The 21,468-nt window shown below is 38.7% G+C and overlaps 1 protein-coding gene across 1 annotated transcript in view; it reads left to right on the forward strand.

The window, feature by feature from the left end:
- cacnb4b (calcium channel, voltage-dependent, beta 4b subunit) overlaps positions 1-19,113 on the forward strand; it is a 32,239-nt gene extending 13,126 nt beyond the window's left edge. Inside the window, exons 3-14 of the mRNA XM_053638148.1 lie at positions 2,263-2,394; positions 2,697-2,819; positions 4,085-4,212; positions 5,252-5,301; positions 5,552-5,571; positions 7,746-7,826; positions 10,183-10,241; positions 10,363-10,472; positions 14,200-14,351; positions 14,528-14,623; positions 15,927-16,112; positions 17,234-19,113. Coding sequence (XP_053494123.1) covers positions 2,263-2,394; positions 2,697-2,819; positions 4,085-4,212; positions 5,252-5,301; positions 5,552-5,571; positions 7,746-7,826; positions 10,183-10,241; positions 10,363-10,472; positions 14,200-14,351; positions 14,528-14,623; positions 15,927-16,112; positions 17,234-17,506 — 1,410 coding nt within the window. The 3' untranslated portion in view covers positions 17,507-19,113. The remainder of the gene's footprint in view (positions 1-2,262; positions 2,395-2,696; positions 2,820-4,084; positions 4,213-5,251; positions 5,302-5,551; positions 5,572-7,745; positions 7,827-10,182; positions 10,242-10,362; positions 10,473-14,199; positions 14,352-14,527; positions 14,624-15,926; positions 16,113-17,233) is intronic.
- The last annotated feature ends 2,355 nt before the right edge of the window (positions 19,114-21,468 follow it).

Consider the following 21,468-nt stretch of genomic DNA (forward strand, 5'->3'; position numbering starts at 1 on the left):
GAGACCTCTATTGGCAGGGAGGTGTAATGCCCTGGGCTGGTGTTGCAGCTTTTATGTTATATGGCAGTTAACGGCAGATGGGGGGAAAAAAGCACAATGATTCTTTAGTCTGCATTTTCTATCTCCCAATTATTTTAATTAAAGGCCTGTGCTTGGCTTTAAAGGCAGTGGTCTAGACAGTACTGTGAACGCTATCTCAGACGCCTCTTCTTGAGGACAAATCTGGAAATCGCTGCGTGGTGAAATACAAATAAGTAATCTTAATAACTTGAATTGGCCACCAGAAAATCAACTTTAACACCTGTGTTAAAATGTTAAATCGCTTAAACGTTATTGATAGTCAACAACTGCCCTTAGACTTCCATTATAAAGGAATTTCAAGCAATCAGATTTTCAAGTAATCAGATTTTCAAGTAATCAGATTTTCTTTTTCAGCTACACAGGGAAATGTGTTAAATTATTGCCTGTAGTAACTGCATATGCTACAGATGCTGTAGATAGAGATTGGGTTGAAAAATGCTGGAATATTCCTCTAGAGAAAGTCATCATTGTATTAAATTAGCGTCATACTGTGCCCACCATTACCTTACAAAAAGAAACATGTCTTACAGTTGTGGAAAAGGCTAAACATTTCTGCCTTCCATATCTATAGTCATTTATATCCAAATTTGCTAACTGCTCTAAAATCACATTATTAAACAAGCGAGTCAGATTTGCAATGTTTTCAGCATAACAATAGAAAGTACTGGAAGAGTAAACCTAATGTACTGTATATGTAGGAAGCACAAGAACAGCATTATTAATTACGGTTTAAGTCTGTAAAATGCATCAACTGACCCCAAGATGTCATTTGGCAGCAAGAACAGTGTTATCTCATCGAAATCAATAATGAAGGACGTTCATTTGAATCCCAGTTTTTCCCCAGAATCATCACTTCTGGGGGTGAAAGATAAGCGTGCATGTGCAGTTCTTGTTTCCCGAATCAGGCGTTTTGTGATTGGACTTGCCGTGCTCAATTGAGTCCCTGCTGAAGTAAGCCTGAGCCAAACGCCTGCTGCTTCAATAGAGGAAAAAGTGCTTTGACATGGCTGGTGTGTTGGAGTGTGTGGGTTTTTTTTTTTAGCCGACTGCAAGGCTTTTTCTCTCGCTAATGCGATATTGACCCAACCGCTGATTTCACTGACTTGAGCTAATGTCTTTTCCAGTTGGATTTTCACAACAAAACTCCTTTACCCAGAGTTCATATTAACCCAGAACTTGTGAGCTTGCTCGTAGCATCTCCTTTGTTATCTTAGCGAGGCATAATGATCAGTATACAGGTGATGGACTTTGTTTTTTAAGGTTTGATTGAGATCTATTCCAGCTGCTTCTTTTCTTCTTGGATCATGACGCTGGAGCTTTCTCAAGACCTCATGGAGATCCCAGATGAAAACGTACAGATTTTGTATTGCGAGGTCTTTCATGGTCCAGAAAAGGTACTGCATGCGCTGGCTGAGACAGTAGTAAGCTGGAGATCTTGCAGGAATAATATGATGTTATTACATGAGCACTATCTATTAAATGTGCTGGATCTGTGCACTCAAGATGTAGTTGTGTGAAAGAGAGTTAATGAAGTCATCTTAAAACGTCCTCTTAATAATGGAGTACTAAGAAAACAGAAAATAGAGAAGTATATCTGTACGTATATGAGTCATCGGATTCTTTGCTATTTTTTTTTTTATATTAATAATGGGATTAAAAGGTTGTGGGTGGAAAATCATAAGAAGTGGCATAATATTCAACATTTGTTTGGAAATATTCTGCCATTAGTTATGCTTTCTGTGGTTAAACAGCCTATAAAAAGATAGTTTAAGATATTACACTGAGTAAATCTTAAGTTTGGGGAATTATATTTCAACATGCAAATGTATATACTTTTTGTTGTTGTTGTTGTTGTTGTTTGTTTTTGCTAGTTTGAGATTCTCAGATTACAGGTATTTTGCTTCTTCCTCTTTCAGGACTCTTGAAGAGCTTTTTGATGTAGTCTGCGTCAGAGCTTGTGCTTTTGAGATTTTCGTGATGAGTAGTATGGAGGAAACTATTTTACTTTGGGTATAACGTAATTTTAATTGCCTCGGTTTGATGTAACACTTGTTTACTACAGTGCACAGTGATTAAATCACTGTACCATTTCTCAGAAGGCTACGGATAAGTCCGTTACTTAGGTGCATAGTACATGTATGGGTAAGTGTGTAACCGGTGCACTGTTGTCTTTCTTTCCAGGGCTCAGCTGATTCCTACACTAGCAGGCCGTCCGACTCGGATGTGTCATTGGAGGAGGAGAGGCAGGATGTGGGGAGCCAGGGCCGGCAAGAACGAGAGCAGCAGGCCGCCGTACAGCTGGAGAGAGCAAAGGTTACTCGACACTATACAATACTACACTTTAATATATCCTACTATATTTGTTCACTTTGGCAATGCTGTCTTGGTTTTCATCATGCCAGTAATGCTCATTTAAGATGCGACGCATGACACAGTTAAATTTCATAATTCACTGTGTTCTGTATTATACATTGTTAAAAGTCACAGTGATACCTAGGTGTAGTGCTGGATCCTGGATCATGGTTAAGATAGATACGTTTATGATTATGGTTGTTCAACATTGTGCCTTCTTTTATTACATAACTGCTGTCATTAATGTATATGTGATGTTACAGGCCAAAGCGGTGGCCTTCGCCGTGAAGACTAATGTCAGTTATTGTGGAGCACTGGACGAAGATGTGCCCGTGCCAGGAACAGCCATTTCATTTGATGCTAAGGACTTCCTGCATATCAAAGAGGTATGGTGGCCTCACATCATTAGTATTACAAATGTGCAAACATTCACTGATGCTCAAGAAGGCAACATAATACATTAAGAACCAGGGGGATGTAAACTTTTGAACAGGATGATTGGTGTAAATCGATATTATTTTGTTTTGCATTACATTGCATCTGTGCCTTCTCACACACTGATGATGAGTGTTAGAGATGCATCAGTAATACGGGCTGAAACATATCGGCCCAAATGGAGATCAAATCTAAAGACATTTCACGCTGTGTAATTACATGGCATGACCGTCACTGATGGGTTGCATGAATCTTAAAAGACATCAGGCCAATGGTTGCTTGTTGGTACCATTCTGTGTATTTTTCTTATGACCACTGGTGGTGCTGTTGCACTTGGTTTCACAAAAGTCCAGAATTTTGAGTTAACAGCAAATAATCTGATGTGGATGTTGTAAATTAAACCTTCTATTGATGATTTTTTATCATTGGAAAACAGGGGGGCTTAGAGCTTCTTGCTCATTTTACCAGCTGCCTCTGCCTAAAAAGCTGCATGTACAGTAAGAATTTAAAATAATAATAATAATAATTAAAAAAATAATCAAAACACAATCAGGTATCAATGTGACTCCCAATTGGTTCCCAATCATCAGGAGATTGCGAGTTCAAATCGCGACGATGCTACAGCCATCTGTGGCCAAGGGTCAAGAGAGAAATTGGCCGTACTCTTTGAGTGGGTGCGAAATGGCAGGCGTCCAAACTGGAGAGAAAAATGGGAGAAAATCTAAAAAAGGAAAAGGGTATCAATGCAGAATTTCAAAGTGCACTCTGCTGACTTGTCGTGACAAGTAAATATCACCATTTTAATTTACTTATAAAGGCCAGTACCATCCAAGTAGAACTAAATATAATAGAGGTCATACTGTACATTGATGTAGGATATATTAATAGAAATATATATTAACTGTGAGTTTGCTGCATATTGGTGAACCCACCCAGGCATGTCATTTCCTAGTTCCCTAATTCTATTCCACGGTGAAAATGTAATAACTTTTGGTGCTGTAATATTAAATGCACAAAAACGATGGGAACCTCCCAAAAGATATTTTCCCATGAGTCTTCTTTCTTAGTCCATTATTCTAGCCAACCTCAGATGTTCAATAATGGCTGATGTATTAAGTTTAGCCACAGTAAAAAAAAAAACAAAAAACGATTAACAAAAAGAAAGCACTTGCCTCAACACGTCCTTTCTTTGTTCCCTTATTCCATTAAACTGTAGAAGTTCAATAATGACTGGTGGATCGGGCGGCTGGTGAAAGAGGGCTGTGAGATCGGCTTCATCCCCAGCCCTCTGAAGCTGGAAAACATCCGAGCCCAACTGGAGCAGAAGAAGAGCCGTGTTCAAGGGTAAGCGCCGGAAGGCCATTAGAGAATTAAATTAGAGCATTTGGTTTTCCACAAAGCGTTGGGGATTTTTTTTTTTTTTTTTGTAAAAAATAAAATAATTTTTTAAAAAATTGACATTGTTACTGCATTTGTGAATTTTTCTCTAATATGCTTTACTAATTGTCATGAAACTGTATTTTGTTTTGAACAGACAAGACACGAGTTTGGTTCAGTTTCTGAAAGTTTTTTTTTTTTTTTTTTTCCTTAATTGCATTCTGTTCCCAGAAAATCAAATGCTCTACATAGATATAGAAATATGTAGAATATATATATATATATATATATATATATATATATATATATATATATATATATATATATATATATATATATATAGGTAGGTAGAAATAGTGAGATACTGTATTATATAGATAATAAGAAATTTGGTTGGTGCTATGCAGAAAAATTATTAAAATTTATTTAGTATACAAATGTTAGAAATTGTTCTTGTCAGATGGGTTTAAGCTATTTATTACCATTTTTGGCATTTAATATTTAATCAAATCACTTGGACGTTTCCATACATGGTTTGTGTCAAATCAGAAATCCTCTCTGTGTTATTTGTTTAAAAAGTATTGTTTTGTTTCAAATATGTCCCAAATTATCTCTTTCAGTACATAAGCATACAGAATTCTAATCTTCATCCCAGTATAAAGTAATACTCCACATAATACCTACAAATTATTTCTTACAACAATTCATAAATAATAGAACTTTAGAATAGTTAGAATAAGATTAGATTGTAAATTTTTTAGTTTTAAGTTGTATATCTCTTTACGGATATACCGAACGTTTATGAGGCAAATTTTTATTAATTACAGTATTATAATATGATAAGTACTGATCCTTATAGTTGTAATTAGTTGTAGTAGTAATCAGTGATCCATGATATATTAACACATTATAGATATAGGTTATATAGAGTAGAACATTGTTGTGTATAAAGAGGCACCCTAATACTGTGCTCTCTTTGTCTCTGTTTGTTCGCTCGTCTCTTTAGTAAGTCCAGCGGAAGCTCCTCCTCCAGCTTGGGGGATGTGATGTCATCAGGTGAGCCTGTGGTCTGGGGGGAGGGGCTTTGGGAGATTGGGGGTGGGTGGGGTCACAGGAATCACCACGAAAAAACATCAGTGGGCGATTTTACTTCATCACTGTCCTGCGTAAGGCTAAAGACAGAACAAGCAGCTTCTTGTGAGCGTTGGGCAGCGAATTATAATGTTCTGACCGGACGCATTCATTTTAGACATTTGCTGATGCCAGAACAACTATTCTGAAGTCCTGTTTCTTTTTCTCTTTGCAGGCAAGCAGAAACAAAAAGTGGTAAGTGTACAACATGGGCACAGTCATCTCAATCTGTACTGATCATACAAAGCAGTAATGGAAGCTTAAAAGCTGATATTATCTCATCTGCAAATTTCGCTCTGATAATTAGTTAGATTATTTATCCCATAAACAAAATTGCATGCTTTCAGCATCTTAAGACAGATTGAACAACAATAAAAGAAGCAATCAGCAAAAAAAACAAACACAAAAAACACAAAAAACAGTAAACTAGTAAAGTGGTAAGCACAAGAGAGTAATTAATTAAATACATGGAAGTACAATTGCTTCACTATGCCTATTCTAAGTACGGATTAAAACACAACAGTGTGCGGTTTTATAGAAAAACGATCAATAATATTGTGCTATGATGCGAAGAAGCATTGCCACCTCGAAGTCGATTATTTTTGAATAGCATCACGTCCCGAGGTGTTTAATTCTTCTCATAGTGCAGCAATTTGCCAACACGAACAATTACTTATCTATTAAAGAACAATACTTTTTACTTTTTATCTGTTTATGGTAGGGATTGATGCCTTTTTTTTCAAAAGAGTCATTGCAAAAACGAATATTTTAGTATTATAAATAACATGGGTTTTTTTTCAGTAACATTTCAACAACAAATAATTTGTTTAGGTGAACAGACAACTCAAAAACAAACCGGTACAATAGGTAACATGTTGCAATATGGAATTAATCGTGCAGGGCTTTTACTTTGAGGTTGAGTTTCCACCTGAGCAGCATAAAACCTCTTTTGTGTGTGCGTGTGTGTATACAGACGTGTGTGTGGACTCCTTCAGTGCAAGAGATCAAGAAGTCATGCACTGTTGGGACTGACAGGGGCACGCCTTTTTAATTTCTGAATGATTTTCTCCTTGTTCAGGAAATCCGCAAACAGTTCAGCTGCCATACTCAAGATGAATGACTTTATATATCCTCCGTCAGTAAAAGGTTTTCCTTGTCTTACAATCTCTAATGAGCCAGCAAAGCTGGCAGCATGCAGGCTTCCAGTTGCCCCTGTCCACGCTTGCAGCTGCTGCTGTCCGGCTTGCAGTTTACGTTGGAGCTCCGTGCACACCTCCCTTCGACTTTCGCCCACGGGTTACCTTGCTGCAAAAGCAAATGTCTTTTAACGGTTGATTTATTTAAACGAGGGAATATGTTCTGTGCAAATCAGACACAGCAGAGCTTTCAATAAAAGCGTACGTTTCAGTCCATCCAATTTGAAATTTTTCCGATGCTCCTCTGAATTCTGTCTTTTCGCCATCTCCACGATCTAGCTAGGTAGCTGCTTGAATCTGAGGGTGAGAGGTTACCATAGAAACATAAGTGGTTTGCCGTTGATTGGTGTCGTGACACGTGCGCACATCACTGCATACGTGCACTGGCTGGAACAACTCTGGAGATGTATTATTGTAAACTGACTTTTCATTCATTTCGGTAGGCTGTACAACCAAAGAAATGTAACTGACTTTGCATTTTCTGCAGGAAGCTGAGCTCTAGTGATGTGTCTAAGTTTTTAACGATGATATGTTAGTAAAGGGTGAGACACCTCACGGGACACATGATTTTTTTTTTTTTTTAATCAAAGAGCCACATGTGGCTCGCGAGCCATAGGTTCCGGACCGCTGGATTATAGTTCAATTTAATGTTGACAAGCATCTGCAAAACAATTTCCTGTTATTATAACACTATAACCCATCATTCCCTCCCATTCTGTCCTTTTTTCTTATTCTTGAAGTCAATAAGACACAAACATGCAGCTTGTCATGTTGCAGAGAAACCGCAAAGCCTTCTGTCATGAAGACTTTCCTGTGTCTGAAAATTTCACAGCTTTACCTGACCGTTCCAAAGCACTGACTCTGGAGACTCCGAAAAATGCTAAATAAACATTTTTCACCACAGTATCGATTACAACGATGTTTTAATCTGGTTATGTGGAGCATAAACCATGCAAGTCCGTGCGCAAGTTATTTTATACATAATAACATATTCAGCTGAGCGCGTTAATATAAACCTTGAAGCTGGCACTATTGTCAGAGCTGCTGTTATAGGAACTGAATCGACACCTTCTGACCAATCAGAATTCAACAGTACTGTGGTATAAGATTACAATCATGATTATTGACACACTGACCTAAAAGTAATGTCTGCATATCTATGACTCTTTACAGACTGAGCATGTGCCTCCCTATGATGTCGTGCCCTCCATGAGGCCTGTGGTTCTGGTTGGTCCATCCCTAAAAGGATATGAGGTAAGCATTTAAAGATTTGATTGGTCTAATCACATTGAAGGCTTTCGACTGGAATGTGATGATATAATGAGATAATAAAAGCTGACATAGTTATAGAATTAATATTAGTCATTAATATGATTATCATGAAAAACAAGCAAGTTTGACAAAGTGTGATCCCACAAATCAAGTTATGCAAGCTTCATCCAATACAATGTTATGTCATTTCTAGTTATCTGATTTACAATGTGACATAGTAATTAGATATCATTATAGTGAAACCCAACATATTAATTTTGTGGTTCAACATTTTTCATACTATTCCACTTCAATTCCATTCCATTCCAAGTCATAAAGTCATATTCAATTCAAATCTTACATTTTAATCTTAACCCTTTATAGTTCATACAGCTTTAAAAAAAAAAAAGTTTTCCATTTGATTTTTAATTGAAGTTGGACCTAATAGTGTGTATATATATATGTATGTGTGTGTGTGTGTGTGTGTGTGTGTATATATATATATATATATATATATATATATATATATATATATATATATATATATATATATATGTGTGTGTGTGTGTGTGTGTGGATACAGTGATGGACACAGTTAATATGTGTGCCTCTGCCTTTCTTTCATGCTTTTATATACTAAAACGCAAAATAAAATTACATTTTGAGTAAATATATGGATGTGACACAACTTGAATTTGTAAATACATTTTGTGTGTCAGCTACCCGGACCTTTCTAGGTTTTTCTTCCTATGTGTTTGTGTATGCGTATCTGTGTCTTGTAAGCTGCAGAAATCGCTAAATCTGTACTCCCCTTCTCAGTCTACTTGCGTGGACAAAACAAAAAAGCATGCTCCTCCTCCTCCATTGCTCAGTTGCCATGGCAACAACCTTCCAGGATCCAAGAGACGTCAGTGGTTGGAAAGTAGAGCAAGGTTTGAAATTAGAAAATGAGGGTAAGGGGGAGAGAGAGAGAGAGAGAGAGAGAGATTGGGAAAGCAAAATAATAGGAACGAGAAGACATTATTTATATATACAGTCTGTGTGTATATATATACAGTGCATCCGGAAAGTATTCACAGCGCTTCACTTTTCCCACATTTTGTTATGTTACAGCCTTATTCCAAAATGGATTAAATTCATTATTTTCCTCAAAATTCTACAAACAATACGCCATAATGACAACGTGAAAGAAGTTTGTTTGAAATCTTTGCAAATGTATTAAAAATAAAAAAAACAAAAAAAAGCACATGTACATAAGTATTCACAGCCTTTGCCATGACACTCAAAATTGAGCTCAGGTGCATCCTGTTTCCACTGATCATCCTTGAGATGTTTCTACAACTTGATTGGAGTCCACCTGTGGTAAGTTCAGTGGATTGGACATGATTTGGAAAGGCACACACTTGTCTATATAAGGTCCCACAGTTAACAATGCATGTCAGAGCACAAACCAAGCCATGAAGTCCAAGGAACTGTCTGTAGACCTCCGAGACAGGATTGTATCGAGGCACAGATCTGGGGAAGGGTACAGAAACATTTCTGCAGCATTGAAGGTCCCAATGAGCACAGTGGCCTCCATCATCCGTAAATGGAAGAAGTTTGGACACTGCCTGGTCTGAGGTGTGTTGGAGGTGTGTTAGGGGTCATTATCATGCTGGAATACTGCCCTGCGGCCCAGTCTCCGAAGGGAGGGGATCATGCTCTGCTTCAGTATGTCACAGTACATACTGCATTCATGGTTCCCTCAATGAACTGTAGCTCCCCAGTGCCGGCAGCACTCATGCAGCCCCAGACCATGACACTCCCACCACCATGCTTGACTGTAGGCAAGACACACTTGTCTCCTCCCCATGTTTACTGGATTTCCTCTAGGTTCTCCGGTTTCCTCCCACCTCCCAAAAACATGCCAGTAGTTGGACTTACTATGTGTAAATTGCTCCTCGGTGTGAATGAGTGTGTGAACGTGTGTGCATAGTACCTTGCAATGGACTGGCCTCCTATTCAGAGTCTCACGCCCAGTCTTCCCTGAATCCACCACAACCCTGGCCATGATAAAAAAAGTTACTGAAGCTGAATGAATGATTGAACTTCCACAAACACAATCACACGGACCTACAGATACAAAAACAGCCACAAATAAAAAATAAAAAAATAAGAAAAAACTCAAATGAACCCATGACAGTGACCTACTTCTAAAAATATCAGCACTGCAAAAGAGAACACACCTATACATATATGTACATGAACACACACTCGGAGGGAGTGGGCTTAGAGCAATATTTGTGAATGTTATCTTTGTATGATTGCATTAATCTCTTATGTGTATTGTGTGTGTGTATGTGTGTGTGTGTTTGTGTAGGTGACTGATATGATGCAGAAGGCTCTCTTTGACTTCCTGAAGCACAGGTTTGATGGCAGGTGAGCAGAGTAGCTACATTCAATACTTTTACTCGTTTTGAAAAGACTCTTTATACTTATACACTACACTTGTATACGCCTATGTGAGTCAAAACCTAAATCCACATGATGTTCTGTTTAGGATATCCATTACCCGTGTGACTGCTGACATCTCCCTGGCTAAGAGGTCTGTGCTGAACAACCCGAGTAAGAGAGCCATCATCGAGCGCTCCAATACCAGATCCAGTCTGGGTAAGAAACTTAAACACAATGTCTGAGCTTGCTATTAACGTTTACATTTTATTTTATACAATTTTTTTTCAGGCTGCTCAGAGAAATTTTGGTAACACTTTACAGTAACAGTACATGAATAATCACGCACTAATACCTGAATTAAAGCTTACTTAAATACGAACTTAACGCGTGTACTAATCACAAACTAACCTTAAGTACGATGTGAGTTATGAATTCTTGTGTGAATAACAACCACCTTCAAGTACATGTTAGTACATATTTGTTAGTTAATGTATTAATTAACACGTAGGGGTGAACTAAATAGAACGCTGGTTTTCAATGTTAATAGATAATAACATCTGCTAAATGAACAAATGTTACCGTATTAATTTCACCCTTGTGGGCAAAGGAGCAATGCCCCGGGTCCTAGCCACCCAGAGCATGTACTAGTACTACAGTGGGATTTGAAGAGAAGTGAATGGAGAATGACACAGAACGGGTTGAGATGAAATTATTCGTGTTTATTATTAGTGCATCTTTCTACGTTCGATAAGGAGGATCGATGTAAATTATGAAAGTAATCCAGCGCCATCCAATGACTGCAAATTATATAAACAATTTTAAATGATTCACGTTTCATTCATATTCTTTCCTATAGAGAATGTTTGATTTAGTTTACCCCTACGTGTTAATTAATACATTAACTAACAAACATGTACTAACGTACTTAAGGTGGACGCTATTCACGCGTGAATTCATAAGACTCACGTCACAGTTAAGGTTCGCTCGTCACTAGTCAGTGATTAGTACACGCTTTAACTCATGCTTAGTTCAGTGTTGCCGAAATTTTCAAACAAAATATTTAACCTAATCTCTGCGGGTTGTGTTCTGAGTTGGCTTAACTTAAGTTCAAACGTTATGTAAATGGTCTGCACTTATATAGCGCATTTTTAACCTTAGCGGTTCCAAAGCACTGTGTCTCATTCACCCATTCACTCACACACACACACACCAATGGTAGCAGAGCTGCCATGCAAGGCGCTAACTTGCCATCGGGAGCAACTTGGGGTTCAGTGTCTTGGCCAAGGACACTTCAGCATGTGGAGTCACATGGGCCGGGAATTGAAACCCTACGATTAGTGGACAACCCGCTCTACCACCTGAGCCACAGCCGCCCCACGGTCAATATTTACACAGGGAAAGTTCCTTGTATTCAGAAATGGGTTACACAGCTACTTAAGTTGCTATTCTTGGTGGGCCATTCAGATTATTTAAAGTATTTGTGTGAATTTCACTGCTCAAAGGTTGCCCAGATTTTCTTGAATAGAAGTGCCAGAAATGGTTTTCCCCCTAGTGTCTAAACAACCAGAATTAAACACGAGCGCTTGCCTTTAAACCCAAAAAAAAACAAGGACAGAAAATGTAAACATAAGAAGGAAATGGTGTTTTTCCCCCTTTGCTGTCAAATGTAATATTACGTAACATAAAATCAAGATCGAATTTACAAATGAAAATATGTGAATGTTACAATGATAATACATTGCCAATATATTGTATTGCTGCAGGAATGGCCATGATAGTAATTATCACATTAATCACTGCAAATTTTGTTGAATTTTAATAATATGACCTCCATCCTCATGATTCGGGAGCTTATAAAATAGCCCATAATTCAGCGCAGCATTCTTTCATTTTTTCTTTCTTTTTTTTTTTTTTTTTTTGCATTTATTTTCTTATATTGTGCTCCAGCATTTAATTGTGCACACAACTTAATGTAGCCACAAGACTCTAAACTGTAGGGCTCGCAGGCGCTTTTGATTGGCTATTTTGAGTTGTTGTTCAAATTAATAAAATAATGTCGATGTTTTCCTTAATTCAGTGTGCTCGCTTTTAAATAAAGCGTGCCCCCGTTTTGAAAGACACGGCCACTAAGTATGCATCTGCTGTGCTTACAGCTCACTTTAATTTAAATGAACTTTATTCATTAAAGCGTGTCCCATTTACGCATTTAATGTTGGTCTGAAATTGCCTCTTGTATTTTTTATTTATTAATTTTTTTCCCCAGTGTTTTTACAGCCCAAAACATACATTTCAGCATGATGTATTGTGGTTACACACAAGAAAAATCTACTTGAGTCGTGTGTTTATTTTATTGATTTATTTATCCTTTATTTAACCAGGAAGATCCCATTGACATATCATAATCTCTTCTTCCAGGGAGACCTGGTCAAGACGACAGCACATAGAGTTTCATGCAGAGATAACCACAGAAAAGAATACCCATAGAAAACACTTAATAAGAGTAAAATCAAGAAAAGCACTTGCAAGACTCCTTTAATACTGTTTGCGGTCCTGCACGGTCCTGTAGAACTGCACGGTCCTGTAGGTTCATCCTGTACAACATCAAGAAAATCAGACCCTACCTCACCGAACAGGCTACACAGATACTAGTCCAGGCTCTTGTTATCTCAAAACTGGACTACTGCAACTCACTACTCTCGGGCCTCCCGGCCAGCTCCATCAAACCCCTTCAGATGATTCAGAATGCAGCAGCATGCCTCGTCTTCAACCAGCCCAAGAGAACCCACGTCACACCCCTCTTCATCTCCCTCCACTGGCTTCCTGTAGACGCCCGCATCAAATTCAACGCCTTGATGTTCACCTACAAGACCTTGTCTAGAACAGCACCCTCCTACCTCAACTCTCTCCTGAAGGCTTACATTCCCTCACGCAATCTGCGATCAATCAATGACCGACGCTTAGTACTACCTACTCAGCGTGGCTCAAGGTCCCTTTCCAGAACCTTCAAACTAACTGTTCCTCAGTGGTGGAATGAACTTCCAACCTCAATCCAATCAGAATCTCTCACCATCTTCAAGAAACAGCTAAAGACCCACCTCTTCCGTCAACACCTCACCAACCCATAAAAAAAACCTTACTCTGGCACTTTCACCTCTACTCTGCACACTTTGCTTCTTCTGTAACTCAATTAACGGATCTTGTACGGTAGCACTACTTGTATTGTTCTCTGCTTGATATCGCTTTGCTTGTATTTTCTCATTTGTAAGTCGCTTTGGATAAAAGGGTCTGCTAAATGAATAAATGTAAATGTTTGCAAACGACGTTTAAAAGTACTCGGAGGTGGCACTATCTCTAGTTTAACTACATTTTGCAGATCGTTCCAGGCCCAGGGAGCTTAAAAAGAAAAAGCATGTTTGCCAAATTCTGAGTATACTTTTGGGACTTTTAACCGAATGTGTACCTGAGACACACCTCTTTTCCAGCAAACCCCTCCCCCGTGTAACTCTTGTTCAAATATCCGAGTAGCACTCACGTCATTAATTACATCCGAAGTCTGAATACCAATTTTGATGGAACTCGTCTCCGAATTACGGCCCTGTGCGTATAGTGTTCGTCGGATCGCTGTTTTGAGAATACTGTCTTTTCTTACTACAGAGAAATGTGTCCAAATTATTGGTACTGTTAATGACATATATACTAGTCTATCTTAAGTATATTATATTGTTGCCATTATCACTTGATGTCATACTCTGATGCACTGAAAATCATGACACTGAGCTGTATGGGTGTCTATGAATGTAAAATCATAAGATCTTACACACATCATGTCACACATTCCTAATTTGTATCCAGATGTATGCATCGTCTCAGCCTCCTAACCCTAACCCAGTGTCATTATTCCATTTGAAATCTAACATGTTCTCACTTATGTTTGTGTTTATAGCCGAAGTGCAGAGTGAGATTGAGCGTATCTTCGAGTTGGCACGCTCCCTACAGCTGGTAGTGCTGGACGCAGACACCATCAACCACCCTGCTCAGCTGTTGAAGACCTCACTAGCTCCCATTATCGTTCACGTCAAAGTGTCCTCACCGAAGGTACTCACAACTTGTACATTCTCTGTAAAAAAAAAAAAAAAAAACGATGGCATTTTGCTTAAATTTGTACCTTTAGACAACAATAATAGAAAGGCCATAAATAACTGAGTGGTGAAGCTATTTCTAAACCACAGCTGTGCATGAGTGTGTGGCGGTCTTTTTGTTTTGTCCTGCAGGTCCTCCAAAGACTGATTAAATCCAGAGGAAAGTCTCAGAGTAAACATCTCAACGTGCAGCTGGTAGCAGCCGATAAACTGGCGCAGTGTCCACCAGTAAGTCATTTCTGTCACAAACTCTCTCTCTTTCTCTCTCTCTCACACACACACACACACACACACACACACACACAAATATACACACAGTTGAATAGACTCCATTTCCATTTAATTGCCACCTAGTGTGTTTACATGTGTCCACTGACACTGCAAAGGACTTTTTTTCGACTGCACACAAACTCCTGGAAAGTCTGACACCAGGAAGCTGAAGGATTATCATCAGTGACCGATCCTAAAGTTCCTAAAGAGCAATTTTTGGTACCTGCTCAAGATGATGACTAACTGGAACTAATGGATGGAATGGAATGCATTGTTTCTTGCTGATTGTTTACGCATGGTGTGTAACATCATGTCCACAACATAGTTTGATACAAAAATTCTGCACAAAAAAAAAAGCAATAGTCTGTTTAATTCTGACATAGTCCGACTTTTTTCAAGCACGGTTTATCAGTTTCAGAGTTCAAAATTCACCGATCATTCAATCGTTGGAAATTTAGACGTCCATTACCTCACTTAATGATTTTATTTGGTGCAACTGCGCTTTCGGCATATTTTTGCGCTCCAGCATATTCGGATGTTAAAATGCAGAACCTCTATGCAAAATGCGTAAAACCTGGCAGGTCTTGGTATTTTCCATCTCACCCTTCACCCTGCAGTTCTTTCGCCAAACATTCAACATTCTGCCTTTTTTTTTTTTTTTTTTTTTTACTGTTTTTACATTCTGTCACCCAAAAACGGAATGATAATTTTTTGTCTTATTTTTTGAATGATTATTTTATTAATTTCTCAAAAAACGTACCAACACAAAACAGTTTTTTTTTTTTTTCTGCAAACATCAAGCAATACAAGCAGCTACTGATGAACAGAATTACTTTCCGATCATATGGGGTGCCACCTGATGGATGTTTTTGGTGTGTTGATGACATCCATACCATATTTTTTGTCGTTTTTACAAAAAAAATGGGTCGAACTTGCTAATATTAATAGAACCTGGTTAAACGAACAGCTGGTTAGTCAAAGGAACAGGCCCAAGCACTTCTTTCATGTTCAGTTTACATCAGTTTAATGTTAATTTTTAAATGTTAAACCATGTTAATAACGATGCAGTCTATGATATAAATCTTCCAGCCGTCTCTCAAGTTAGTGGGGAAAAGAACTAGAACCCTAAGTTCTTCTGGTTCCTGTTCAGGCCAGTTCTTGTGTTTTGATTATACAGTAGAGAAATTCTCTTAAGAGGATATTCAACTGTACGTTTTCGCACTGACACGCTGATGTTTCACACGCAATCCTTCAATCACAGGAGATGTTTGACATCATTCTGGATGAGAATCAGTTGGAGGATGCGTGTGAGCACTTGGCCGAGTATCTGGAGGCGTACTGGAAGGCCACACACACCTCCAGCAGCACTCCACTCAACCCGCTCTTGGGGCGGAACCTTGGCCCCTCAGCCCTCGCCCCTTACCCTTCCACCATCTCCGGCCTGCAGGTCTGTAGCCACACACACACACACACACACACACACACACACAGAGAGAGAGACAGCGCAGTTTCGCCTGTTTTCCCTCAGGTCCTATGTAATATTCAGAGAAATAAACACGCAAACCTCTTTACATGCTGGGCGATACTGATTACAAATGAGTTTTGTTTCATAGTGGGGAAAAAATCAGTCCTTTTTAATAAGTTTATTTCATATTTCACCTTGATCAACTGTTAGATTTGTTCCACTAATTTGATTGGTTGAGAGGCATTCCAAGAGCGCCTATATTCCCTATATCTACACTGGGACGTTTCACTGTGTGTATTACTCCGTTCGCCACGTACAATTCCACTTCCTAGTTCAAAACCGTTACTACAGTAGTGTTAGCGACATCATCGGTGGACATGGAAAACAATACTTTTCAGGAATCTAACTCATGGTTTAAACTGTGAAATCTCGTCAGATGAAGATGAAAAATAAGACGGGACAGTTTTACCGGAAGCGCCTTTTAACGAGAAGGTACAAATCATGGCTGCTTTGGGATCTACTTCCGCCATAGGGGCAAAAATCAACATAACATTTGGCCATATTGTGTCCTAAATGTCACTTACTCGATATTATAATAGTAACTGTCAGTAAGCTTCATTTTATTGGTCTTAAGACAGAGGGAAGCAAAAAGGCTGGAAAGGGAATGAATATGTATAGTTGTTAAAACATAAGTGAGAACAGGAACTAACTTAAATGTAAATATAAATGGATAAAACATACGGTATACTTTGTTGTTCTTTAAATTAAAAAAAAAAAAAAAACTTACGATGTACTGTTATTGGAAAACAATCAACTACAAGCCACATCACACCACCTCACTGGTGATTATTTTTTACCTTGTGTTTTTTTTTTTATTATTATTTAATTATTTAATAAATAAATAAATACATGGGTCATTTTGACCTGAACAGTTTTTCAGGTTTTAGTGCACTGAAACCCACAGACCTGGTCATTTGAACCATATTTAAATCGCTTCTTTAAAAAAAAATGCAATATGGAATATTACATTGCTTAAAAGAAATTGTGTTCTGGTGTATTGTATATAGTGGTTGTAAGTCTTGATCGAGTTTCTTCTGTCTCAGAACCAGCAGGGCCAAAGAACGCGGCACGCCAACCACACAGGAGACCACTCCACAGCCAACGAGCGGCGCAACCTGATGACCCCGGATGAAAACTACCACAACGAGCGCCCTCACAAGGGCCGCGGCAACCGCAGCTCGTCGGGCTCACAGCAGGGCCGAGAGCACCACCACTACATGGACGAGCAGCAGGACCCTTACCAGGACAGCTACAAACCGCACCGCAACCGCAGCTCACCGGGCACCTACAGCCAGGACTCACACCACCGGCTCTGAGCAAGTTTCATCCCCTGCACTTGAGTCCATTGTCATTTAACATAGCGTTTCTTTGGTATGCATTGAGTTTTTTTTTTTTTGGTGGACGTCATAAGCTCCTCCTAAAGCCCAGTCATCTGACTTGCATCTCCATCTGCACGAATGACATGCTGAGATAAATGTGGATCGTCCAGACTTCCAGCACTCCACCATTCATGCGTTCTCTTGTTTATTTGTTTGTACTTGTGTTCTGTTACTGTTACTAAAGGTGAGATTTTCCCAGCCAACAAAAAAAAAACAAAACAAAAAAAAAAAACATGATGTTTTTCATGATGTTCAAAAATATATCAAGTGATAGCCCTGACAGGGACCGGAGAGTAAACAAAAGCCCACAGAACAGATCCACACTGTGTGCTTGATGCATGCTTCCTTCGGTGCTGGATGTTGCGGTGACGCAGAGGCTCCTCAGACGTTACAGTCAGGCTTAATGTTGATGATATACCAACCCACTGCCAGTGATATTTTGTTATATTTATGGAGTGTGAAGAGAATTCTGCAAGACCAGGATCTTAGGGTCTTCCATAGCCTCTGGATCTAGTTATGACGAGAGGGATTTTTTTATACAGCTGAATAAAAGATAAGATCCATTTTGCGCCTTTGACACGTTTTCATTTAGTACGAGAGAGTAACTTCTGTGAAAGTGCTTCCTCGTAGCTTCCATGGTCTCAATGGCCCTCTCAGCATAGACCATTGTTTGCTAGATAGAATAGCCGCTTAACCAAGAGATGCAGACCATATTTGGTAAACAGTAGTGTTGCTCTGAGCTAGTTTACAATACATGTAGGTGACATTGCTCTTTAGATTTTTTTTTTCTTTTTCTCGATAATAAGCATGAGCAGACCCCAGAATAGACCTACATTTGCAGGACCTCATATGTCTCCATCATAGGTGCTGAGCGTCAGGTAGAAAACAAAAGGTGATACTTCCTCATGATCATGTGAGTGCCACTTTGGTCTCCTGACTGAAGTTGTGGTTTGATCTGCTTCAACAAATTCTCAGGCTCTTCAGGATCATATCACCATGATGTGCACTGATCTCTGGAAGACAGACCGGATTTACATCTCGGATATTATTAGCTAAAGTTCTCTCTTCTACTTGAACGCGCCATGGTGGAAAAGCTGATCTAAACCATGGATAATAAGCATGCATGTCAAGGAACTTGAACGTTTGAGAGCCTGGATTTTCTCTCATTGATTTATGCTAGTTTGTGCATTTAAAAAAAAAAAAAAAAAAAAGATTTTAAAACAAGATGAAAAAAAAAAAAAAACATTGCAACCGCAAAACTTAATCAAACACGTACATTCTGTATGCAGTTGTCTATGAGCATGCTTCTCTGTTAATACTATAATTGAGGATGAATGAAACAAACGGATCGAGATTCAATGCCCATAACTCATCATAACTGCACTGAAGATTCATCTCTGAGTTTGCTGCTTGAGACAATCACACAGATCTTCTCTGTTCATCTGGAAACTTCTTCATCCCGTCCCAGCTCCATTCTGAGCTCCAACTCGACAAGGGAAGAAAAAAAAAAAAAAGATCCATACTTTTGCTTTTTGTTTTTCCTTTTTTTTTTTTTTTCTTTTTCTTTATTTCTTTTGTGAAATTAATGAGGGAAATGCAAAGTGCATGCACAATATATGATTTTAATTTATAAAAACAGATTTAAAAGGAAAAAAAAGGTTTTATGGAAATCATATTGTAAAAGACAAATCTAGCAGTATTTAAGTTTTCTTTTACAAAAAAAAAAGAAAAAATTAAAGAGGGAGAAAAAAATAAATGGCCGTTTTGAAAATGTGTCGGGTTGTTTTTTGGGGCAGAGAAAGAGAGAAATCACAGATCAGTGCAGTACCTTTGATTTACCACTAGATGTCAGTCTAGGTATATTGATATAACACATTTTTAAAAAATAATTTATTGAAATCTTTATGCTTTGGGAGTGAAAACAAATTCCCACAAAGATGGGTTTTTTTGTTGTTGTTTTTTGTTTTATAATCTTCAACTCACCTACCTTAAAACTGACTACTTGGTTTGAAACCAGGGTATGTTTTCAGCATATGGAGATCATATTTGTAGCTGCACCTGTTTGCGATAAACATTTACATTTGATTTACTGTGTGGGATTCCCTGGGTTCTCCAGTTTCCCAGTAGTCTCAATCAGCAGGTCTTGAGCACAAATCTACATACACACAGCCATACTGGCACAGATTCAGTTGTGTCAAGGTTTGAACACATGGTATGGGGGACAAGAAGACATTAAGGGGCTACATAATCAATCTATAAGACAAAGTTCACTCAAGCGACAAATTGACAGGCTTTCGTTTTCTACGTACGCGGTGCGACATGAATTTAGCAGCAAATCAAAATGTTCCACTGGAATGGTTCCTCGGACCAATCCTTTGATATGTTGATAACGTTTTTTCAGCTCAACAGTTCCTACTAGGGATGGACGATATAGACACGATATTTCATGGCCGTTTTTGATGCCGTGAAAGACATAAATGGCGATATGAAAGTAGTATCATTCAACACTATCTTTTTAGCCACCCGACACATCCGCATACAGTCTTGAGAGCTGTGTAAAAACAAAAAATGTTCCAAAAAAGTCAAACTTAATCCTGACCATCATCAGATACTAATCTATACCAATTAAGTAGGCTAAAACTGTGTATCGAGACATTATGAAGAAAAATAAAGCTTGGAAGGAAGTTGCAGCGATCACTGATGGATCTGGGGTGTGCATGTAGTTAGTAGTGCATGCTTGGGTAATCCCCAATTAAAGCACTCCTGCACATTTTGTACATTTGCATTTAACTATTTAGCTATAGACTACACATTTTAGCTACTTTCTCACATAACTAAAAAAAATCCACTGGACAGTACGTACCACAGGATTTAAATCAGTTTGAGTGTGATATATTAAGATTAGGAGGGACATGGTGGCTTAGTGGGTAGCACGTTTGCCTCGCACTTCCGGGTTCGGGGTTCGAATGCCGCCTCCGCCCTGTGTGCCTGGAGTTTACATGTTCTCCCTGTGCATCAGGGGTTTCCTCTGGGTAATCCAGCTTCCTCCCTCAGCCCAAAGACATTTTGTAGACTGATTGGCATTTCCAGATTGTCCGTCGTGTGTGAATGTGTATGCAGTTGTGCCCTGTGATGGGTTGGCTCCCCATTCCGGGTGTCCCCTGCCTCAGGCCCCGAGCTCCATGGGATAGTCTCCAGTCTTCCTGTAACCCTGTGTAGGATAAGCAGTACAGAAAATGGATGAATGTTAAGATTGCATTAGTTACTAAGGAGTTATGAAATTCTTAGCGATGTGATATTTAGCCATTAGATGGCCAAACAAAGAAATCAACCTGTTGAATGTATCAGGAGTACGGCAGGACATTTTAAAAGTAGCTCAATTCCATGGGAAACAAATATTGCGAACCTGGCAACACTGGTGACGAGGTCATGTGATTCTGTATCTGAATCAAATTAAACTCTGAGTTTTATTTTAAACTCAATTCATAATTTTACCTTGCAGGGTGTCTCCAGCTTCATGTCCCAAGTTCCCTGGCATAAGCTCCAGGCTCCCTGCGACCATGTGTAGGATAAGCGGTATGGAAAATGGATGGATAAATGGATGGATGGATGGATGGTCTGACAAAGGAAGTGGCACTAGTGTGTTACAAACAACACACTTGTGTTAAAACTGTAATGGAAAGTACCTGGGTCGATACTGTAATCCTTTTATTTGTTGATTTATTTATTTGTTTTTGCTAATGCTTTGAACATTAGCATTTCTTTCTGGAACAATACTCAATACAAGCAGCAGAGGGCAGTAAACGTTTGCTTTAAAAAATAAAAAATAAAAAAATAAAAAAACACACTGGGGGGAAAAAAAAAGTCTTTTCCTGTCTGTCTCTTCAGCCATTTCTCTT

This window comes from Ictalurus furcatus, chromosome 12, assembly GCF_023375685.1.
Source record: "Ictalurus furcatus strain D&B chromosome 12, Billie_1.0, whole genome shotgun sequence".
Classification (NCBI taxonomy): domain Eukaryota; kingdom Metazoa; phylum Chordata; class Actinopteri; order Siluriformes; family Ictaluridae; genus Ictalurus; species Ictalurus furcatus.